This window comes from Caenorhabditis briggsae (genome assembly GCF_000004555.2).
Source record: "Caenorhabditis briggsae complete genome, chrI, whole genome shotgun sequence".
In the NCBI taxonomy this organism is placed as follows: Eukaryota; Metazoa; Nematoda; class Chromadorea; order Rhabditida; family Rhabditidae; genus Caenorhabditis; species Caenorhabditis briggsae.
The window spans coordinates 4,461,867-4,485,150 of record NC_013489.2 but is presented as its reverse complement, the minus strand read 5'-3'; the positions used below and the strand labels follow the sequence as shown (position 1 = coordinate 4,485,150).

The 23,284-nt window shown below is 36.0% G+C and overlaps 6 protein-coding genes and 1 non-coding gene across 7 annotated transcripts; 4 read left to right on the top strand and 3 right to left on the bottom strand.

The window, feature by feature from the left end:
• Window positions 1–4,033: 4,033 nt before the first annotated feature.
• Window positions 4,034–5,865, top strand: Cbr-gpa-14 (the record flags this gene model as incomplete). The annotated part of the gene is made up of 9 exons (XM_002639392.1): window positions 4,034–4,098; window positions 4,147–4,233; window positions 4,338–4,460; window positions 4,565–4,873; window positions 4,917–5,045; window positions 5,210–5,339; window positions 5,388–5,586; window positions 5,637–5,755; window positions 5,800–5,865. 9 exons carry the CDS (start codon window positions 4,034–4,036, stop codon window positions 5,863–5,865), a joined length of 1,227 nt encoding a protein of 408 aa, XP_002639438.1.
• A 524-nt stretch (window positions 5,866–6,389) lies between these two features.
• CBG04032 lies at window positions 6,390–8,176 on the bottom strand (the record flags this gene model as incomplete). Its single annotated transcript, XM_002639393.1, has 7 exons — window positions 6,390–6,424; window positions 6,485–6,516; window positions 6,567–6,845; window positions 6,895–7,016; window positions 7,061–7,228; window positions 7,276–7,533; window positions 7,925–8,176. The coding sequence occupies 7 exons, from the start codon at window positions 8,174–8,176 to the stop codon at window positions 6,390–6,392; spliced, it is 1,146 nt and encodes a 381-aa protein (XP_002639439.1).
• Window positions 8,177–16,789: 8,613 nt separating this feature from the next.
• On the top strand, window positions 16,790–19,447 carry CBG04034 (the record flags this gene model as incomplete). Its single annotated transcript, XM_002639394.2, has 6 exons — window positions 16,790–16,913; window positions 16,965–17,053; window positions 17,125–17,319; window positions 17,364–17,450; window positions 17,780–17,872; window positions 19,400–19,447. The coding sequence occupies 6 exons, from the start codon at window positions 16,790–16,792 to the stop codon at window positions 19,445–19,447; spliced, it is 636 nt and encodes a 211-aa protein (XP_002639440.2).
• A 123-nt stretch (window positions 19,448–19,570) lies between these two features.
• CBG04035 lies at window positions 19,571–20,130 on the bottom strand (the record flags this gene model as incomplete). The annotated part of the gene is made up of 4 exons (XM_002639395.1): window positions 19,571–19,759; window positions 19,809–19,886; window positions 19,934–20,035; window positions 20,080–20,130. 4 exons carry the CDS (start codon window positions 20,128–20,130, stop codon window positions 19,571–19,573), a joined length of 420 nt encoding a protein of 139 aa, XP_002639441.1.
• A 576-nt stretch (window positions 20,131–20,706) lies between these two features.
• CBG04036 lies at window positions 20,707–21,357 on the top strand (the record flags this gene model as incomplete). Its single annotated transcript, XM_045244058.1, has 1 exon — window positions 20,707–21,357. The coding sequence occupies one exon, from the start codon at window positions 20,707–20,709 to the stop codon at window positions 21,355–21,357; it is 651 nt and encodes a 216-aa protein (XP_045092563.1).
• A 516-nt stretch (window positions 21,358–21,873) lies between these two features.
• On the top strand, window positions 21,874–21,945 carry CBG28188. The gene has a single exon. It is a non-coding gene (tRNA).
• Window positions 21,946–21,984: 39 nt separating this feature from the next.
• On the bottom strand, window positions 21,985–22,300 carry CBG04037 (the record flags this gene model as incomplete). Its single annotated transcript, XM_002639397.2, has 2 exons — window positions 21,985–22,160; window positions 22,237–22,300. 2 exons carry the CDS (start codon window positions 22,298–22,300, stop codon window positions 21,985–21,987), a joined length of 240 nt encoding a protein of 79 aa, XP_002639443.2.
• Between the last annotated feature and the right edge of the window lie 984 nt (window positions 22,301–23,284).

Below are 23,284 nucleotides of genomic sequence, written 5' to 3'. Positions count from 1 at the left end.
ATGTACAATTCAATTATCCATCTTCAGACCTCCTCGACCCGGAGATTTCTCCCTTTTCAGATGACGCGCAGACGCATTCTTAGGGTTTCACTGACTGAATAAAGCGTTCCTGGCACCTGTTTCTCCGATTTTACACCACCGCCAAAAAAAAGACAGATGCTATTTCTTCCTTCTTTTCGTATGGAAAGTCTTGATTACTCATTTTCAGACTGTTTTCCTTCAACTGTTCACTTCTTTCTTCGTGATCAGTGAAAATTTTGAAAGTGGTGGTTGTCAATTATTCAAAACCCTTCGGTTCTCGTGATTTCTGTTTCTAAAACTTATAATTTTTTGTACTAAGTAGTGTTATTTATCTCGAAACCTTTCATTGAATCTAACCTTAAACCAGAATATAACAGCAAAAAAATTATGATAAACTACTAATAATTGGGTAGAGTTTTCGAAACTAAAAGCAAAAGCGTAGGAGGGGTTTTAGTAATTACAGGTATGTATGAGTTGTGCTTCATAAAGCCAAATGATAACATCCAGAAATCACATTTCTCATTGACACTATATTTTCTATAGCAATACTTCAACCGTTTAATCTACCATCACTTTTCCCGAAGTCAAACATCGGAAAACAGGTGAGGAAATAGATCTTTTACTTTTGACCTGCAAATGTTAAAGTATAGAATGCCTCCCGTTTTTAAATGTATCATACTGGCTGTGGAAGAGAAACGCCGGTGACCGTGGCTGAAGGTCCTACAACGACAACTACCATAACCTAAAAATATTTTTGTTTTCCAGATTTATTTTCTTGTTTTTCACTGCTTGTAGTTGATTTTCCTTTTGTTTCTTCCCAAACTAAATATTCGGAAAATGTGTAGGAAATAAGATAATATTTTTGGTTGCGGTAGTGGTCGTTGTGAGACCTTCGACCGCTGCCACCGGCGTTGCTCGTCCGTACCTCGATTTTTTTGTACCAGAGTAATAATGATTCAATCTGTGTATTTCAAAGTTTCAGGTTCTGTAATTAACTTTCTTTCACCCTAATTGACGTCATTCACCTTTAAGATGAAACAGGATATCACTATCGATTGCCATTTGCATCCTCTTTCATAATTCTTTGGTTTGAACCTGATGGTTTTGATAAACTTACAGAAAAACTTAGTCACCTAATTATCACTGCTCCCCTATTATACCATGATTCATCATACTCAGAAGCAGTCTGTTATTCAGCTAAAGGTCCAAGAAATTCAGAGATAATTTCTGTTTTCAACTATTGTATGTTTTCTTGCAACGAATAACTGAAATCCACGAGATTTATACATGCTTCAGGCTCCGCCCATAACGGATGCGAAGGGCGGAGTCTTCGGTTTTTTAACAAGACATCTTCTCACCCTAAAACGGCTGAATTGTTGTCTTGTTAGGTTTTTGTTTTCTATATTATTCTGTTACAAAAAATTCGGAGCTGTGACAACTACCGTAACCTAAAAATACTGTTTTTTCCGGATTCATTATCCCGATTTCCGTAAGTGTTCAATCGATTTTCCCAATATCAAAAAAATTATTTTCCGGCTTGTTCGGGAACAAAACTTGACAATAAGCAGTAAAAAAACAGGGGAAAAAATCCGGAAAACAAAAGAAGTTTTTGGGTACTGTAACTGTCGTTGTGGGACCTTCGCCCACGGCCACTGGCGTTTCTAATCCACAGATTCGAGCTCCTTTTTCGTACCAGAATAACACCTTGTGCACACTAAGAAACATTGCAGATGGTTACGGTACCTAGATGTAGATTGACTGAAATTTCATCAACTTTTAATTTGGAAAAAGCCTGAAAGACAGTGTTTTTCTTCTGATTCAGCTTCTAATTTTCTTGAACTCTGTCTTCCCTGTTTTCTGTTGTTATGCAATACTTTTCCTTGTCAGAAATTCCAACTTCAACTTGTCTGGGATTCGACATTTCAAACCTTTGGTTTTGTATTCAAACCTGATTTTTTAAAGAGCAGGTGAAATTTAATTTCATATATTTCAGTCCCTTTTCAACAATTTTTATTCGTCATTCGATTTTCATTCGCGTTTTTTTCTACCGATAAGATGTTAGTTTTCAGATGAATGACTCATTACATCGTTAAAAACTGTCTAGATGTTGATTTTGCTTTTTTTTTTCAAAGATGATAATTCTGAATGAGCTCTAAAAAATCATATTGAAATACCGGTATTTTATTTCAAAAGGAATTGTCTTCTACAGTAGATTACTATAAATCGGAAGTTGGAAAATAGACAAAACTTCTTGATGAATCCACCTGCTTTCGAATGGAGAAGTGCTGAATATTCAGAATGCGAAGAAGGTGAAAACGTGACTTCTGATTATTGACGATTTTCTTTTTCTTTTCCTGATATTACTCTTTTCTAGGCCAGGCACTCATTAGTTTCTGAAAAGAGCCATGTTTATAACAAGAAGGAATCAAGTTTTTAAGGAATTCTGAAGATCAAAAGTCGTTAAGGTATTTTTTCAATATTATAGCAAAGTATGCACTTTTGAGTAAACTTTTTCGTATTTTAAATTGTACTTTTTATCCAGTTTCTCACTCTTAACCTACAAAATATAAAAAATTCGTAAGTTCTTCTGAACTTTCTTGAAATTCACCGAAAACCTGTAATTTTCTTTTCGAAAGTTTTCGAAAACTTAAAAAATGTCAATATATGAACTATAAAATCAGATAATTCATGTTTTCCACTTTTCCTTTATTCAAACTAGAAACTTTTTCTCTTTCAGAGTTTGTCCTCCAACAATATTGCACACCCAAATTCTCCCCAAAAAATCTCCACTGCCTCTCATTTTCTCTTTTTTTCCGTTTTTCTCATTCCCAAAAACACTCGGATTTGTCTCGAGCAAGAGCATAATTGAGTGACGCAAAGAAATTGGAAAAGTGGTCAATTCGTCGGGTTGGATTGCTCTGAAAAAGTGTTTGTGCTCCAAACTCAGAATTTGGGTCAGATATAGATGTCAAAATGTATTATAATTGGTGAACTTTTGATATTCAAAACTATAAAATGGAAACTGTAGTACCTAATCTCTTTATCTGCCTATTAAAATTATTACTACAAACGAGCAAACAAATCTTTCCGATCTTAAAAAAAGCCGTTAGAGAAGGACCAACAACCTGTATTAGAAGGGCCGGCTCTTCTATTCTTCCGGCCATTTTCCCCGAAGTTTTTCATTTAAAAATTCGACGAATTTTCGTTTAAAATTCATGAAAACCTGTCAATTTCACCAAAATTTAGCAAGTTTTTTAAATTAAAAAATAGTGTTTCAACTAGGTAATTTCAATGAAATTTCGGAATTCCCTTAATACTTTTCCCTGACTTCCGGAAAAATTTCAATTTCATGACACATTTTGGAGGGGTTGTATTTTTCCAGGCTCCTCTCAGAGAGCCCTTCTATTAAAGGGGCCCTTCTAATACAGGTTTTACGGTAGTCCCGAAGTCTTACACCATAATTAAAATTTCTGAGAGAGCATCCTTGCTAGAATCCCGACAGCATCATTTCCAAAAAAAAAAAAAGAAATTCAGGTTAATATGTACTTTTATGCTTTTTTTCTAGAATAAAAGAAATCAGAAATTTCGCTCGACTTCCGCTTCAGTTTTCATTCCAAAACTGCTCATTAGCAGGCGTCTCGCTTTTCCTTTCCAACTTATTTCTCCATCGTCAAATACTACTAGTTGAGTGTCATATAACTGATAATATTCAAGCATGTATGCGCAATAGGTGTGAATGGGATACATAGCAAAAAAAGTGTCCCTGGGGCATTAATTAATTTTATTTGAGCTCTCTTTTCTCATTCTTACTCTTTCCTATTTCATTCTTCTACTAGACTGCTTCTTCTTATCTTCTTCATTTCTCACTTTGTCTCTTGTTTCTTGTTTTTGAACATTGACATGTCCAATTATTTCTGCCTCTCTTTTCTGAATAAAAATGTCAAACAACGAGAGATTTTCAGCAGAGTCCAAATCAGTGCTATCGACGTATAGGATCCACAGAAAATCAGAGATGTTTAGTTGTTTCAACAACTTAGGCCTTGATTATTGTTATCAATGCATGCATGGTCCTGAAGGGTATATTCGTCTCCTCGCCCGTTTTAGTTTCAGAATTTTTGGTTTCAGATGTATGGTACCGAGTCGTCAAGGAGATGGAGGGGAATTGTATGCACACTCTGAAGAGCTGGAAGCGAAACTCCGAGGATTAGCAAAGTGAGCTTTTTGCAAAAAGTGTCTACATTGGATTGAATTTGCACTTTCTATCACTTCAAAACGCACAATTTTCGTAGTCATATTTTTGATCTTTTCAATTTCAGAAAAGAGAGTTTGGAAATTGAAAAATCCCTTGAGAATGACAAGAAAACCTATGGATCACATATCAAGATACTCATTCTTGGGGGACCATCCAGTGGCAAGAGTACCATTTTTAAACAAATGCAGTGAGTCAGCATACTTCTTCATTAAAATGTTTAGTTCTTTGAATTTTACCAACTGATTAGCTAATTTGCATCCTTGAAGTTTTGAAAACTGAAATTCTTTTCAGAATCATTCATTCCAATGGCTTCAAAACAGAACAGGAACTAATTCAGTATCGTGGTCTCATTGATACAAACATTCGTCAGACGTACCGCCAGCTAGTCAGCGGCGCACGAGTCGTTGGCATCTCCCTTGAGTCTTTGGAATCGCTTGTTCACGATATTAACAAAGTCTACGCTCCAATGGCTGCCGATGAGTTTTCTATTCGAACAATCCCTGATGTCGTTGAACCTCTGACTGCCTTCTGGAACTCACGGGAAATTCAAGAGGTTTACAAGCGGAGATACGAATTCGAGCTGCTAGATTCGACGAAATAGTGAGTTTGAGATCTTTGTATCAAACACATGTTCTGGTTTCAGTTATTTGGAGAACCTCAATCGGATTTCAAAGTCAGACTATCTTCCGAACGAGGAAGATATCGTCCATTCTCGGAAAGCGACTGTCAGCATAAACAGCATTGTTTTCCAATACACCGGTGTCTCATTACTGTAAGAAAATTGAGTGGGCATTTGGGTTGAATTGTGTTATTTGGGGAATTATAGGTGTGATTCAAAACTTGTTTACTGATCAAGTAGATCGTTAATTTGATGTTGTGAATAGAAAAAGGAATTTCTGAGAATTTTCAACTTCAAAACATTCAATGAATTTATAGAATGGTTGATGTGGGCGGTCAAAGATCGGAGAGAAAGAAGTGGCTCCATTTATTCGATGATGCGAAAGTTGTCATATTTGTCATCGATTTGACTGGATACGCGAAGAAATCTGAAGAGAGTCGAACGGAGGTAAACTGCTGTAATCCGCTTCATGACATAATCTTTCGATAATTTAAGCTCAGCCGATTTCCAAATTTTTTCAACGAAATTGGAAATGATGCATTCGATATGAAAGTGGCTCTGAAGATTTTCAACGATGTCGCTGGATCACATGCTCTTGCAAACGCTGTCTTCTTACTGTTCTTCAACAAAGTCGACCTTTTCAAAGAGCTTCTTCCACAAGTGAGCCTGCAACCATGCTTCTCAAAGTTTGCAGGTAACATACTTCAAATTTCTAATTTTTTCATCTTATTTATTCTGTTTTAGAAGAGAATTCATACGACAATACAAGCAAGTTCATTTGCGATAAGTTCATTCGAGCAGCGAAACCAAAGAAATCCGTGTTCCCTCACTTCACCACAGCAACAAATACGGAAAATATCAAAGTGGGTTTTCGCTCAAATCTTATTAAACGTATCAAAACTTCCAGATGGTGTTTCGCGCTTGCATGGAGAGCGTCTTCAAGGCAAATTCAAAGGCTACAGGACTCAGTTGACAATGACAGTTTCCAGAGCACTCGAAAAAAGTTCTGGTACAGTACGGATAGAATGGCAATAATTCACTGTATATTTTCTCAACATCTTTTCTCACACTCATATCAATGTGAAGGCATTTCCCTATTTTTCTTTCCAATAGTGAACGAGTTAAATAAAACACTTGACTTTATGAAATCTTGGTCCTTAAATACCAACATTTTGTGAAGGCGAGGACCTGAAAAAAGATTTCTTCGAAGTTCCTTTCATAGAAGCTCCTAAAGGAGTGTATCTTGTGGGCTCACCGCTGGAGGAGCCACGCGCTACCAGCTGAGCTACGGTGGCCGTGAAGTAGATGAAAACGGAACGATAACAACGCGCTGTGTGAACACTAAACACTGTACACCGTCGCGTCAGAATGCATACCCTAACTTCAAAAAAGCACCTTCGTAAGCACCACCATTTTTTAAGGAGAAAAATATAATAATAGAGAAATTTTTTTTTACAAGAATAACACTACAATTTTTATTTTGGTAGTCACAAGTAGTTAACGATCGTTTTCGAATTGTTCCACTCTGTTTCCTGCAAAAACTAAATTTTGAATTTTTCAAAGTACAAGGCTCACCTAGAAAGATATCAAACGATTGATTGCCCGATTGAAGCCAGCGGCAAGTCTGGAATTCTATGTCTTCTGATAACAAGAATCAATGAAAACAATAAGTACCTTCCAAGCTTGTTCTCGGTTTCACTAGAATCGGTTTTTGATCCAATTGTAACAACTTCTGATCTTTTATTATGATGAGATTCTAGCTCATCTGAAGTACCCAAATCACTGTTTAATTCCTTTTCCGAATCAGTTTGAGAAACGAAATACTCGTCATAAAATATGGATCCCTGTTCGAAATCCAAAGGATCAGAATCCTCAATGTCGAGACGAATGAACATTTGTTTGAAGAGGTTCGTCATCATTTGATAATCAGGCGAAGAATCATACTTCAGTTGACTGAAAGCAAAACAATTTCGATTCGAAAATTTTTAAACAATGTTCTCACCGAATGTGCTCATACATCAGAGCGAATTCACGAGGACATTTGAAGAAGAGCTTCCTCCCAACTTTTTTCTTCATATTGCTCACTCGAACCGACTTCTCTTCATCGGACCATGGAAGTGTTCCCTGAGTTCTCGTTTTTACTTTGTAAGATACTCATTTTTACTCACAAGGAAAAACTCAACAGTGCTGTAGAGCCACGCCCATAAATCATCCCGTCTTCCTTGCTCATTCTCATCATGTGCAAATACACTACAGTACTTGCTGGTTCCCATGAATCCTGGATCTTTTCGTGCAGCCCGATGACGCATCTTGGTTGTGATCGGATCAATTTCAAGCTGAAATTCAAAACTTAAATTAACAATAATTGCTAAAAAAAACGAACATATTTTCTAGAAAAACCGAGATCAAAAAGAAGAATTCTTCTAGTCGGAGCGTGCCATCCACAATTACTTGCTTTCACATCACGATGGATAATTCCAGATATGTGCAAATCGCGAAGTGCTTCCAGTAGTTGGAGAGACAGACGGGCGGCCGTGGATTTGGTGAAATGTCTATCAGGCATCATACGGCGGAGTCGGGAAACGGGCCGAGTACAAAGTGTCATCACCATTATGTTCACTTTTTGATTCTGCCATGGAAGCTGAAACACTACTTGGTAGATATGGTTCTTTAAAGATTGACCATGACCAAAAAAATATTGATTATATTGAATACATCCAAATGTGTAGAAAAATATGTAGATTCATTTAGCAACAAATAAAGAGTTTTAGACAAAACCACCACCACCAACCATTTAGCAACAAATAAAGAGTTTTAGACAAGAAGTTTCCAGTAATTGATGAGAAGCGATTTTTCGAGGCTTTACTATTTCTGTGAATTTTTTCTTCGTTTGCTATATAAATCTACATATTTTTTCTACACATTTTGATAAATTAAAAAATATTAATTTTTGGTTGGAGTCCCAATTAAAAAACTTTGAAAATTTTCTATTTTTTACAAAAAAAAACGCAAAAAACACAACTATCAATTACCCTCTTGGCAGTGTATAGACGACAGAACGATGGCGACCATTGCATCAATCTGAGCATGTGAACTTCATTTTTCAGCGTATCATCACTCTCATCGTCGATAAATTCAGTTTTCAATGCGAACTCGATCCCATCCTTCTGCACTTTATAAACAGCTCCAAACCCTCCCGATCCAATTTTCTTGATCACTTCGAATCCCGAAACCGATTCACCGATTCGAAATTCCGGTTTGGCACAAGAAGAAGACGATGACATATTTTCCACGTGTTTTATGAATCACCTCGATTCCCTCTGAAATATTTTTGGGTGTCTCAATAGATAATACAAAACAAAAAACCTGCCAAAGAGGAAAACGGGGGGAAAATATATAAAAGAAAAGGAGGAGTCCATAGGGACATTTTAGTGGAGTTGTGGAAAGCGTGGCTAATTAATTTTATAGACACGGAAGATGATCACGTTGTATTCACATACTGCTATCTCTTGTTGATAAATGGAACAGTATTCAAGAATAGAAAAAAAAATGGACCGCATATTGAAATTCTGATTCTTTTGATGTTGTTAGAATTTAGGGGTCTTTGAAACTTGTGAAAAATTTATGTTTATTATATCTGGAATTCTCGGAATATTGAGAATATGGATATCATCAGGAGTTTTCCAAAAATGGGAGATCAGAAGAATTATATTTTGAAGTTACAGAAGTAATATCGGATGTTTAGTCTTATCAGTTCAACAAAGAATCGAGAACCATTATGCTTGTTTAAAAATATGACTAATTACAGTAGTTTGGCCGTGGCCGTGGCCGCGGGGACCAAATTGTCTCTTCCACAACTCGGATTTTCGCATACCAATGGCTTTAGTTATTATTCCAAAATTACTGATATTCATATAAAACCGATAAAAAACGATAGTTTTCATGACATAAATAGTTCTAGATTTTTTTTTTGAAAGAACATAATTTTGAAGTTTTTCAACTTTAATTTTAAAATACAACTTTTTTACTATGCTACTTCAACTAGTGACAGTATTTTTTTTGTTAACCCAAACAAGAAACAGAAAAAAACAAAGCTAATTCCATCTATAAATCCGAATCATTCGTTGTTTTTCCATTCTGTTGTTATATTTTGTAGTTGCAACTTGACATGATAAAGCTACAACGATTTTGTTTTGAAGGTGTACCCTCTTGTTTAGATCCATGAATGATTTCTTGCATTTCTGATCCCAAAATATCCATCTGAACCGTCTAAATCATTAAGTTCTGTTTCTCCTCTATATCCTTAAAACTATTTCTGACATGTGCTGGTCATCATCATTTTCGAAACAATTTTCCCATCTGCAACCATCTCTCTTCTTCTTCTTCTCTTCCATTTTTCTTTTTTGCATGTTTTCCATTCATCGATCCTCTCGAAACTCATTTGAAGTACGACCGGAACAATCGCGTGTCTTCAGAAGGGACCTCTTTGTTTTGTCTCATTCATTCCCATCCAACCACTTTGTTTGTATCTTTTCCGTTATTTTTTTATTCCAATTGTTTGAAAGCGACAGAAAAACTTCTTCCCCGTCAAATGTCAGTCAGTCATCTCTTTTTCCCGTATTCTGACAATTCGAATCAACAGAAAATAGTATAATGAATAGCAAGCAATTTCCGTTCCGGATATCTTTATATGTATGGAAAGAGCAAAATGAGTTCTTTCTCTCTCTTTTTTCTAATTGTTTCTCTTTGTTCTTTTCTCATTTGTGCTCTGATGTCGTCCCATTTCTATGAGTCCCGTTTTTCACCGCGCGTTCGACCATTTTTCAAGACGTAGGCTGAATTATGAATATTTATGAGAGCGAAGACATCGCACGGGCGGATCCTTACACCCTTGTCCCATGGTTCAAAATAATTATATGCCCGTTCATTTTAGACTGAAAATTGAAATATTCTGATTTTTGGAGCATGAATTGTTACGGTAGTCAGAATCGGTCAGTTTTTGAAAATTCAATGAAAATAATTAACTTCAGATACTTTTCTGTATCAGAACGGGCGTTTTTGAAAGTGATTTGCAGGATTTTTTTCTAAGAGCTAATTTCCGAGTGTTTTTCGATCGTCTGAAACAGTTTTTGAACAAAGGCCATGGGGACTCCTAAACTTCGAAAATTACTGTTTGAAAATTTTTTGAAAAGTGCAGAAAAATGTTCAAAACGTTCAGAAATTATTGAAATAGCATTCTCACAAAGTTTTGGCATCAGTTTTGGAAGTTTTATGGGCTTTCTAATGATATAGGCCATGAGTTGAACTTGGAAACTTGCTCAGATAGCTCAGCTGGTAAGTTAAGAGCTTTTCTGTTAAAGGCAATCTATAATTTAAAGTTAAAACGTTGTTTTTTCTACTCGACCACCAGGAATCTCCTATTTCCTTCATGAATATTTGAACCCTCAATCTTGCTTGCTCTTTTCTAAACAATGTTTTAGCATTTCTTTTTATAATTGAACACTTTGAAACGAATTCGTTCTTTTTCTGTAATCTTTATTACCATTTTTTTTGATCCGATCGTACAAAATAACTGCCTACAAAACTGTATTACAATTCTTCATCTTCAACATCTCATTACGTTATGAAACCCTACCTGATTCAAGATTCAAAATTTACTACAATGCACGTTCCTGTTTATAAATTTCCAGATTTTCAGAGTCTTTTCTCGTTCTTTCACTATATTTATAATCGCATGAACACCTCTTAAATTCAAATGAAACCAAACGAAATAGTTCAGAAATCAAAATTGGTTAGGAAAATATAGCCGACTTCTTTGTCTTCGTTGTCAATAGGATTGTGAGAAAATATTCTTTCAATCAAAACATTAGAATGGTGAGTTTTTATTTCAGAATGAATAAAAACTATGAATAAAAAAGAATCCCCGAAAAGAGACGAAAGGACTTTCATGAAAGGAGTGTATGAAAGAGAAGGAGAAATAATCCATAAAAAAGGTGACTATTCTCTTTTTCAGAAATATATATTAGCCCGATTAAACATCTCACACACACACTTTCTTTTTACCCTTCTCTGGCTCTTCCCCTTTTCAGAGACATCTCTTTACATCTTCTCTCCTTCAGATTAGTTTCTCCTTTTTACTTCTCTAATCATCTTATCTTTCTAATCCAGATTGGCCTTGACTGCCTAATCGTTTTCTATTTGAATGAATCAAAAGCGGCCGGAGACGAGGCAATGAGAGCAAAAAAGCTAATCGCATCTCCCTCATTGCAAAGCTCATCTCTATATATTGATTCGTGTTTTCTTCTTAGCTTCCTGCTATTTTAAGGGTTTTCTTGGTAACCAGAAAAAGCTTATTGTTAGGGCGTTTCAGACTACTCGATTTTTCAATCTCTTACGATAGTAACAAAGTCGAGAAAGAGAACATCGGCTTAAAATGCAAAACGTTATAGACGGAATCCTCCTATCACATCTGAAAATCCAGAATTTTTTGTTGTGGACACTATCAAAGTTTAAAGAATTCAGAAAACACCAATAAATACAGGGTGATGTACAATTATCCGGGCTAAAAGTATCCTGGAAGCATAGAAATTGGTAGAAAAAATAATTTTATGCTTGATTCAAAACTACTGAAATTTTCAAAGCGAGTCCTCAAGTCTAGGTATTGTTATGATTGTCCGAAGATGAACAGAACAATGTTTCTCGCACGCCATTGTTGAAAAGCGATAACGCAGCTCAAAGTTGATCAAATAATTCGAAATTTTTGCATTTCAAATTTAAGCCCAGTACAACGCTTAACTAAAATTTTATGTTGTTAGAAATTTCAGTCCGGGTTAGTATATTGTAAATAACAGCAGTTTTTCAAGTTTTATGCTCCTGGAATCAAGATACGATGTCGACATTTCAAAGCTTATTAGTGAAACTAGACCACTCGATACTGTAAGTTTTCAACAGCTTTTTGTAGGATTGACCGATGAGATGAAGATGAAAGCTCAATAGGATATATCAAGTGACCCATTTTTGGAATACTAATTTTCCCTTCTTACTCTATTCTAAAAACAAGTCAGATCATAAATCCCAGTTGCAGTTGAATACGTAAATAATGTCAATTTCTATTCTATTTTCTCTCTATTTCTGACACAACCTTCCTTAGTTTCAAGTTCTTTGCTCGAGAAGAAAAATATGCGGTCAAAACCGAGTGCGTGTCGTCGTCAAGTTTTCCGAAGCAATTACGTGTTTCTTTTCACACAGACTTTATGAGGAAGCACGTCCTTTTCACTCCTTTTAATTGAAGTGTGGGCACTGCCAAAAATGGAAAAAAACGACTTCGTATTCGTGAAAGACTTTTTTTTTGGATGACTTCTTGGAAACAAAATTGCTCTATTTTTCTTCCGGTTTTTTTTTTGCCTTCCGGAACCAACTTTTTTTTGCTCCGATGTTCAAGCTAATTTAATATCGTTTTGGTATTCTTAGAAAGCTATTATTGAATTTCACTGAATAACTTTCTTGATTATTCTGACTAATATCATTCAAACTTTCAAAGAAACACATTAGATTATCAGATTCAATATTTGGACAACGTTAAGGAATTACAAGACAGTAAACATATACATTTAATAAGACTGAAAAGTAATTTAATTATGAAAATGTGTTGCAGCCTGCTAGAAAAGTTTTATTCTTAATTCATAATATGAAGAGGTGCCAAAAACATAACTGATGACTCATTTTTTCTAATACAAAAATATTTTTTTTAGTTTGAAGTTATGGAAAAGGTTCCAATTTAAAACTTTTGAATTTAGAAATAAAAACTTTTTTCTTAAAACGAAAAAAAAACGAATTTTTAGCACAACAACTGCTTCAAAAGGTTCTCAACTACTAGAGTTGAAAATCAACAATTTTTTCCCGAAAACTAAGATAACAAATTCAATAATTGTTCAGAAGACTCAAAAGCTGTCAAAAACAGATGACAACTATAAATTCAGAATCACCAAAATGGTCCAAATTTTGCAGAAATTTCCAAATTTCAGTATCGAATTTCTTGTGATCTTTTGATTATAGAGGTTCTAGTCTCCATATTACCGTATTTCCTCTAATAGAAGCCCACCTCTATTTGAAGCCCACCTCTAATAGAAGTCCACCCTGGCTGTTCATGTTTCTTTCCGGTTAGGTTATCCATACTCTTTTTTTTTTGGTTTTCTGGTCCTTTCTGCTAATTCTTGTCGTGTGAAAACTATTCCAGTTCAGTTGAAAGCCGAAAACATTCTAATTTGAGCGTTTTCTTCAAAATTAGTCCACCCCAGAGGTAGGTTGAAAAATAGAAGCCATGGGCTTCTATTAGAGGAAATACGGTAATTTTAGAAAAGTAAAAAAACATATATTTCTCAATTTTCAGACAATTTAAATCTAACTTTTCAGTTCTCTAATCTGATTTATAAATAAAATCCAGTTCAATATCCGTAAGTGCATGCACATAAACAGTGTTCTTTCATTCTCTGAAATCGTACCCCCGGGACGTTTTTCTCTCTTTGCTCCACCCTTTTTGAACCCACAAGTTGAGCCTTCTCTTCCATTTTTCCCCGCTTGGTCCCTCCATTTATCGGTGCCCATTCATCTAGAAGTTGCAATCCCAAATTAGCCATTTCTCGTCTTTTTTCCCTTTGTTTCTCCCAAACTCTAATAGTTTTTGTTGGTTCTCCCAGTCTCATCCCGGGCTCTTTTTATTCGAAATATTCCTAAAAACGGAAGAAAAATGTTGTATGATGAAGTGGTAAGATTTCAGTTTGAGTTCGTCCAATTCCTAAACTCATTTGCTGTTTTATGTCTTGTCGAAAAAAGAGGACATTTTTTAGTTTGAAAAAAAAGGAAAAGTTTAATGTAGGATGTGTTTTATTAATACAATTCTGAAATATTCATAAGAATTGAATGAGGAGAAGCACATAGAGGACAACGTTCTTTGTTTCCACTTTTCAGCTGTAAAAGTGTTGCAATCGGTTTTAAGAACAAAACTTCGTATGTTTATTTGATTTCCAGCTAATTCGATAAAACTAAACACATAGCAATACTCAAAAATTGCCACTTTGGTTTGGACCAAGCAATTTTCAGTCTAAACGAGTGAATATTTCATTCCAAAATAATCATATTCTTTCGTTATCGCATGTATTCCCAAAATACTTGAAATTTGAGCAAAAATAATATTAGAAAATTCAACATTTTTCACAACATTTTGCAAAGACGAAATGAGCAATTGAGTTCTTTTTTAATGTAGCTTTTTGAGAGAAAAATGATTTAATTCATGGAATGGGGACTCCAGCCAAGAAAAATTGTATTTAATTGTTTTGCATTAAAATGTTCACAAAGTTATGTTCCTTATATAATAGAAATCAAATTTTTGAATTTTCAAAAAATCTCTGTGAATGCAAAGTCTTTAATCTATGTCTGTTTTACACCAATCAAATTCTAAAAGTTATCAGAAACCTGACCAACGAGCTCCAGACTCCTGACAATTGTCAAAATCCACAGAAAACAGCGTTTATTATCAACAAAGAAAACGAAAATAATAAGTTTGTACTGATTAGCCAGACTTTCGTCTGTTGATTCCTTTCGCCACGTAGAGGCTCAGTAGAAAGGGTCCCCCCGCCCTGGTCTCCGAGGACCATTGTTGGATAATTTCCAAAGCTCATTTTCACTGATATAGAAGTCTTGGCTACGCTTTTTAAGGATTATGTCATATTCTTTTAAATCTTCGATTGAATCTTTTGCTCAAGGGGGACGTTCAGTGAGAAACACCTAGCCATGAACCCCAAAACATGGCGACCCTTAGGGCCTTCTAGTACTTTGATCGCATTTGACCAATCGAAAGATCAAAAAGAAAATGAACCAAAAAAAGCAGCGTAGGCAAAGAGCTTCTTACAGTAAGAAAGTGCAAGCGATAATTATCTAGCAATAAAATTCAAAAATTTTGATTCCACAGAAAAACTTTTTTTTTTTAATATGTGGATTTTTTTAACGTGGATGGAAGGAAGGGGCGTGACGCAATATTGATCGAACTATTGATTTATTGCGTTACGTGAATAACGCAATAGATTTTTTGGAAAGCTTGAAAATCAAATATAATTCGACGTGACCTTTTGAAAAGAGAAATCGAACAGTAAAATAAATAGGTTAAGTCGCGCCGAAGGCCCACCAGCCTGGTATGTTTTTATAATATTACTTCGAAAAAACTCAAAAAAAAAAACCGAAACCTCTGAAAACGCAATGGAAAATGAAAAAAAATTGACTCACTGGGTAGAGGATTTGAGTTCCCACGCAGTAAAATACATAGCCTCTCAAATATTTTAATGCAATGAAGGTTTTTGGTGGGAGCCCCCCTTTGATTTATTTTTCTTTACATTTACCAATTCAAAAAAGTGGAATTTAAAAATAACTTAATTCGTCTTCACAAAAATGTTGCTATCTGGCTGGAAGCTATTATATATTTTTGGCATACTTCCAAACCAAGAGTACAGTAAAATTTCCACTTTAGTTCGTAAAGTCTTTAACCTCCCTTCCCGTTTTCTGCAACATTTTGTGCTCATTAGAATCAACGAAAACAGATAGAAAGTTTGTTTCTCATGTTGATTGCTCTGCCAATTACCTCTCAACGCCCTTGTGCAATCGCCTCGTGTTTCCTTCCTCTTCTCCTTCTCCCTCGACTTCTTTGGATTCACAAATCAGTCCTTCTATTCATAGAATTCTATCTTCTTCTCTTATTTTCTGAATCCAAGTCTAATTAGACAAGGAATCGGAGAAGAGATCGCATCGAATTGCATTCAAAAAACTAAAAAAAGAGCCTTCTACAAAATTTTCAACAATTCATTTTTCCTTACAAGGCGTACCTTTTCGATGTTCTTCTTTTAGCTATGTATTGTCCTAATTTAAGTAGCGAAATCTAGACCTGGAATTCATTTTCCATGGGCCACAAGTTTGGGAAAAAAGACAAGAATGAAAAAGGAGAAGGAGTTGACATTGCTCATTTACAAATTACTATCCAATTTCTACGTACTGCAGAGGAAAGGATCTCATTCCATCCTCAGAATACTTTGATATATCACATTCTCCTATTCTTTCTCTGTGTTGAAAAAAACAACTACACTCCTCTAAGCTCGATTCAATGTTGGTTCCTGATCAGGTATATTTCTGATTGAGTGATATGAGACTTACTAAAAGTACTTTGGGGGTCTAAATCTTCGGATTTCGCATACATTTTACGGCATTAGTAAAAAAATATGTAGACCGGTAATGGTTTCCAGATTATTCCATGAATTACCGTTTTCCGAATTTAAGATATCATCTTTTGTCACTCAGCCTATAAAGAACGCGCGAGCTGAAAGTAAAAAACTAGCTTCGAAAGATTTTTTTTTCAGAAAATTACCTTAAATTAAATTAAAATGCTTAAAAATTAGTCTCGAATTATAGACCGATATCAGCACAGTAAAACTTATATGATTGTCATCTTAACTCTGAATACAAAAAAAAATGATTTGCCCAAAATGTTATCAGTTCATGTTGTTAGAAAAATATCTCTCTGAAATTCCGAAATTTTGAAACTCGGAATTTTCGACATTCCGGAAATTCTGAAAAAAAACTATTCCAAACATCTCTGAATTGAAACAAAAACACAGTATGTGAATATAGATGGTTATATTTTGACATCTTCAAGTGATTGAATAAGTTAATATTCAATTATTGTCTCAAAACAGGAACCTTAATAATCTAAATATAAACTTTTAATGCCCGAAGTCCGTCAACGGAGCATTTTTCATATTAATCTTCTCATAAATCTAAAACAAGACCAAACATCTTATCCCCAATCCTTTCCCCCAAATCTTTCAACATCCTTTTTCATCTCATCAATTTTTCAGATGTTCTACGCGTGTCTCGCCATCATGATACTATTTGTTATCATGTGTTCTTGTATCACAATGGCAATTATAGATCTCGAAATGTACAATTTCGGGCTTTACATCGTACTTTTATGCATTGTTGGTGAGTTTCTCTTTTACGGAATTTCATCAATATTTCATATTATTTCTTCAGGAACTATGCTCGCATGTGCTCTTTGTATAGCGAACCCAGGAGCATGTGCAAATCCCATGTGGTATACGAATTTCTGTCTTTTATTACATGTGAGTAAGCCAGAAACCATAAAAATCCTTTTTTCTGTCTATTCTAATTTACTTTCTCTCCCCTTTTTCAGGACTACATGCAAGAAATGTATCCAGTGCATCCGGACGGAACATCGAGTCCAAAAATGACAGGATTAAGGGCACAAATGCAGAGACACGCTGCACAGAGTATGGCAACTTCAGAAGACGGAACACGATTAACAGTTAGGCAAGAATCACGGGCTACTGTAGCTATGTTGGCGCCTGCAGTTCATATTATGCACCAGGTTAATCTTTTTTCAAAGTTCGATTTTCAATTATATTTGTTCAGGTGTGGAAAGGAATGGCATGGGTAACAGATGGAATTGAAGAGGAAGATGAGGATACAAGAATGTCAATGTATGATAAAATGGAGCAGGTGAGTTTCATAATAACAAAGAGTGAAACCCTGCCTGGGTCACCATGTGAAAAATGAAGAAGAAGTCGGTTGTTGTAAGAAGGCCGGATGAAGAAATAATACTTGATGATTTATTGAAGAGTGAAGAATACAGCGGCAAAACCGCTATTTATGCGGACAGATAGAGAAAGAAAACCGTTCTCATGATGGCTCATGGGAACGATGTGGGCGAATACATCGAAAAGAAACAGTGAAATAGATAAAATACAGAAAAAGCACTAACATCATAGATCACCCACGATATCTTCTTCTCTTATATCGCTTCCTACGACAATAATTCAAAGTTTTAGGGGACATCGGATGAAACAAGATCTGTAAGTGATCATGCACTGAAGAGGTTGTCCACGATTGCTGAAACAAGTTCTTATATTCTTCGCGAGCTGGTGAGTTTTTTGGAGAAAATATTAGGTTGGCTAAAAAATAATGGTTGTTTTTATGATCAATTGAATTTTTCATAAAAAAGGAAGTAGACAAGATTAACTCAAAAGCTATTTGCCATAATTATCAACTACTTGTAGCCAACATCCGCGCAAAGAATGGGGTCCGCTGTGGAACCCCAAAGAACCCCACTGGCTGCGACCCAAAGTAGGCGACCCCCCATTTTTCGGTCTCAACGCGGCTTTTGAAGTGTTCTCGGCTAATGAGGGTCGCATTGATATGAATTACTGGAAATCTGAAAGTGCCAAAATTACTGGAAATCTGAAAGGGCCGAGCATTATCATGAAGGAATTTTGTCGTTGGTGTATTCACACCTTGACGTCTCAACGCTTGCTGCATTTGGCCCAATTATCATTGATAGAGTTCAGTAGTGGCTGTTAGACCTTTTTCCAGAACTTCAAAACATACAAGACCCTTGCTCTTCCACCATACACATAGCATTACTTTCTTTCCGTATATCTCTCATTTCGAGTTGTTTTGGCCGGTTCTCCGAGGGACAACCGTTGTCTATTCTGAGTAGTATTATCGTACTGAATCACTTTATCATCCGACATAACATAAGAATCGAGAAAGGCGATATTCTTCGCGAAAAGAAGGATAATTCTGATAAGTGCGAGAAGGGAGTGGTTGAGGAAAAAACTTCCTCAACTGTTCGACTTTCCAATTTGTGCAAATGGTTTTCAATGGTACCATTAGTACAAGAAAACGGTTCTGAAAGACTACGAGTCGTTTGACAAGGATCCGACTCGTTTAAGTCTCTCAGCAGTTCACTGTCAATGGTTTTTAGTCGAATGGTGTGTTCACGGTTTTCCAAGCTTTCATCGTCATGATGAAAACGTTCAAACTAGCGTACGAATCAATTTTTTATAGAAAAGCTTGTTTGAATATTTTTGAGAGAGAACTAAGAGCTTGCGCGGCATTTTTGACCAACTTGAAATTGTACCTCCCCGCGCATTTTTTGGAGCAACGTTTTCTAAACGGAATTCTCAATTGAAAAAACAGAATGGCAAACTGAGACTATATATCAAACGATGCGCAAAAAAACGCTCTTTCGAATAAAAAAAAAGGGGGAGCAAAAATGTTCTCCGGATAGAGAAATACGTTCCGACAAGCACACCACTCATTATTTTTTAGCCAACCTAATATTTTGAAATTATAATACGATTTGGAGGAAACTCGAAAACAGGGCTTCGATTTCGGTCGGTCGAAAATCCGTCGACCGACAGCCGACCTAATTCGTACATGCCAAATAGTGTTTGCGTACCACATTCAGAAAACAGAAAATGCGTCGTAAAATAAAATTCTACGTACGCAAACACTTTTCGGCAGGTTGACGAGCGAGCGCAAAAAATCGGTCAGCTAAATTTCCCGACCGAATGGAAGTCCAACTTCCGAAATTTCTGGGAAATGTCTTAATAAGAAACTCCAAAGATTCCAACCCCAAAACTTTCTTCAATTCAATTTAATTTCAGGAAGAACCAAGCAGCGAAATTAATTCCAGAAACGATGTGACTCTTTGATTTAGGTTAAATATCTATATTTGTAATTTCTTTCTTTCTAAAGAAACTTTTACGAGTTATCGAAATTGTGATAAAATGATACTGCTCTAAACAAAATAAATTGTTTTATTTGAATGAGTTTTTCTATTCACTGGCAGCAGCAGTTCCTCCAGTTGTTGCAATGGATGCTCCGGTTTTTCCAGTTGAAGTCTTCGACGTTTTCGAAGGCTTTGATGGTCTTTTCTTTGCTTTTCCAGCCGTTTTCTTTTCTTTCTTCTCTTCTCCTCCATCCAACGTGACTTCTGGTTTACAGCCAACAACTTCTCGGATTTCCTGAAAACATCGGATTTATGATTTTTGAGAATTCGTTGGGTTCAATTACAGCAGGAATATAGGAGCGAAGAATGTTATCAATGATGATAAATGTCTGCTTACGAATTTCCGAAATGACTGGCTTCATCTGAAATTTTGAATTTTCAGATGAAACCAAAATTCATCTTTGCTCACATATCCGAGAACTGCGAAAAGAATTGTGGAATTCAGAATCAGAAGAAGGACATTGCCACCAGCGGTCGCATACAGAAGGATGAATTCATTACTGATATTTTTCTGGAGAAAAAAAAACTTTTTTATTGAATAAGTGAATGAGTTACCAAAACAACGAGGTCTCTGAAGCAAGCAGCAGTGTTGTTTTTATCTGCCATGACTGAAAGAAAATTTCAAAAGCTCATTGTAATTTTTAAACTAAATCAGCTAACCAATGACTGGAAGCAGAATAAAATAGATGAATCTCATATTGAAATCGGATCAAAATGAAACGTTTTCTCATTTTCCAATAGTCAATCATCATGTTGGCTTTCTCGTGAACACATGCTACGTCTCTTTTCCTTTTCCGTTCACCAACCCCAAAACCAAACCAACACTTTGTATGACCTACTTGTCTTTCATGTATAAAAAAGAAAAGTTTGACTTTTATGCCCTTATACACAGGTGATTCGTGATTGACCAATTACAGAAAAAGGGCTATAATCGACCAATTACTTATCTACCGCGAACGAGAGGTTCTACAATTGACCATTCGCGAGCAAAATGCGTATATTACTAACTGGCCCTATAAAAGGTCCACAATTGAATAATCGCGAAGAAATTCTTGTTTTTTATTTTCCGAACTTCTTTTTCTTATTTTGGATGTTTTACTTATTTTTTCGCCGTTTTCTTCGCAGTTTTTGTTCGGAATCTATTAATTAACATATAATACTATACTACAATATTGTATAACCATGAATGTATCGTTTTGTTTGCAGAAAAATAGAGAAAATGGCCGGAAGACAAAAGTCGGAAGCAAGAAGCCGAAATTTCGAAAAACTCTGGAAGAAGCATTGCTTCTGTACTTTCAAAAGGTAAGAAGCGTCCAGAAAATCCGAATTTTTAATCTAATTTTTACAGGGTACCAGAAAATCTCAATTTTCCAGTATGTCGACTGGGCACTCCAGAAAAATGCAACTGAGAATGAGGAAGGAAAAAGTTCTGGAACAGTGGGTAAATTTGAAAACGAATGTCAGAGAAAAAGTCGATTTCAGACGGAAGTGTTAAGTTCGCGGATTTCGAAAAAAATTCCAGTCGATAACTTGTGTCAGAGGCATACTTGTAAAATTCCGAGCCGGCCCGCCAAAGCCCGGGCCCGGGCCGGGCCTGAGGAAATTTTCAAGGCCCGGGCCCGGCCCGGAAGGCCCGGTGTCAAAAATTCTGTATTCTTGAGCCAAATTTTGAGCTCTCAATATAATTTTTTTCATTTTTTTTCGTATTTCGGATTGTTTGTCTGTCTGATCAAAAAAGATCGAAAAAACTCGAAAAAAAATTTTTTGGTCGAAAAAAATCACATAAGGTTCCCCCTTATGTGTTTTTTGAAAATTTCGAAACTAGTGAAATGACGGGCCCGGCCGGGCCTCCGAAATTCCGGAAAAAGCCCGGCACGGCCCGTTACAAGTATGGTCAGAGGTATAGTACAAAAATAATTGGGAGCTTAAAATCTAGATAATTCATTTCAGTTACTTCGAAGCAACAATCAACATCATCTTCTGCTCATCGTCATCGACTGAGGCAAAAATGGACAAAACGAGAAGCTCCGATGCCGTTTCAGCCAGTTCGACAACAGCGGAAGAGAATAATATACCTTTTAATTAATTTTTTCGCTTTTCATTGTTTTTTTCTGTGTAATAAACAATTTTTAGCAGCTGCTAGCTTCCAGATTCGAAACAATATATGCCAATTATCGCTCTCGCGACAAGCCAATCGTAGGAGATTTGCTCGCGATAGGGCGAATATTGGTCGTTTGCGGTGGCGCGTTCGCAATTGGTCTGTAAATGGCCTGCGGCAGGCATGTTCCGATGTACCCATGGCGACTTTCCGCGAACAATATTTCACCTATTATAGACGCTGCGCGAATCACTTGTGTAGCTCAGTGGTAGAGCGTTGGTCTTGTAAACCAAATGTCCGTAGTTCAATCCTGCGTGGGGGCAGTTCGTTTTTTTGAAAATGAAAACAAAAAGAAAAAAGATTTATTGACGAGAACGCTCAATGATTTGAACAAGCAAGACGATTCCGCAGACGGTGACGAGAAGAGTGGCAGTCATAACGATGCATACGAAGTGCGAGCTGTTCATCAGCTTGGCACGTCTGATGATGTTACGGTTGCTGAACGAATCATCACTCTCCGACAAGTGAAGGCGAAGTTCTGGAAAAATTTAGAAATCAATTTATGAATTTGAACAATCTGAAAGCTATCGCTCTACCACATTTATAGTACTCACCTTCCTTGTTGCTCTTCAATGTTCCAGCGTTTCCGATGAATTGGTTCTCTTCGGATGAGTTCATTTTCCTCTGGAAAAAAAATGAGAAAAAGTTTGAAAAGGAAATATGTTCTATGGAAAAAAAGAAGAAAGAACTTTGAATTTTTTTTCATTTTTATATCATTGTACTTCTACGGCTTCTTTCGTCCCACACAACATCGTCATATATCCCGTTTTTTGGAATATTTGAGAAAATGTGTTTTTGCTGAAGAAAGGAAGATCCAATTTGAAAATCAAATCAAAAAAGGGGTTTTCGCGAGAATGTTCCCGAAAGGAAAAGCTCACAGAACGGGGAAACAAGGGATAATCAGCGAAACGAAGTCTGGTTAAAAAAGGGAAAAGGAAGAGAGAAAATAATGAGAAAAGGGTGAAGAATGTCATTTTGGTATGGGTCGGGGGACACAGAAAATAATGAGTACAGGATGAGTTCAGTGAAGTTGAAAAAACTTTTTAAAAAGATAGGCGGAACTTTGGGAATGGGTACTGTAGCTGTTCTTGGAAATAAAATTGGTCATACGATTGAGAAAGAAGAAGTGGACTTTGAATGTCGTTCGGTACTTCTTCGGCTAGTTTAACAAGGGAACCTCAAAACCAGGCCCAGATTTATTTTTCAGGATGAGTCAAGGATGGCCTGGCTGAAACCCTTCTGAGAATTTCAGAATTCGTCCACCAGTTTCAGCCGAGTTATATGATTTTCAGTACTAAAAATAGCTTTTTCAGTTCAAAAACAGAGACGATTTTCTACTTCTGAGACGTTTCAGAACATGAAATTTTATGTGTTATACATAGAATTCAATGAAACTTCATATTTCAGACTTTTTTATTCAAATAATTCCAAGTTGTGGAGAAATTGGAAATTTTGAAAAAAACCATTTGAGAAAATGTCTGAAATACGGAATTCCATGTTCTGGAACTTCCTAGAAGTTGAGAAAGTATTTTTGAAAATGTCTGTTTTGCTCTGAAAACGCTATTCTTGGCATAGTTGCAAACGGGCCGGTTTATAACTTGT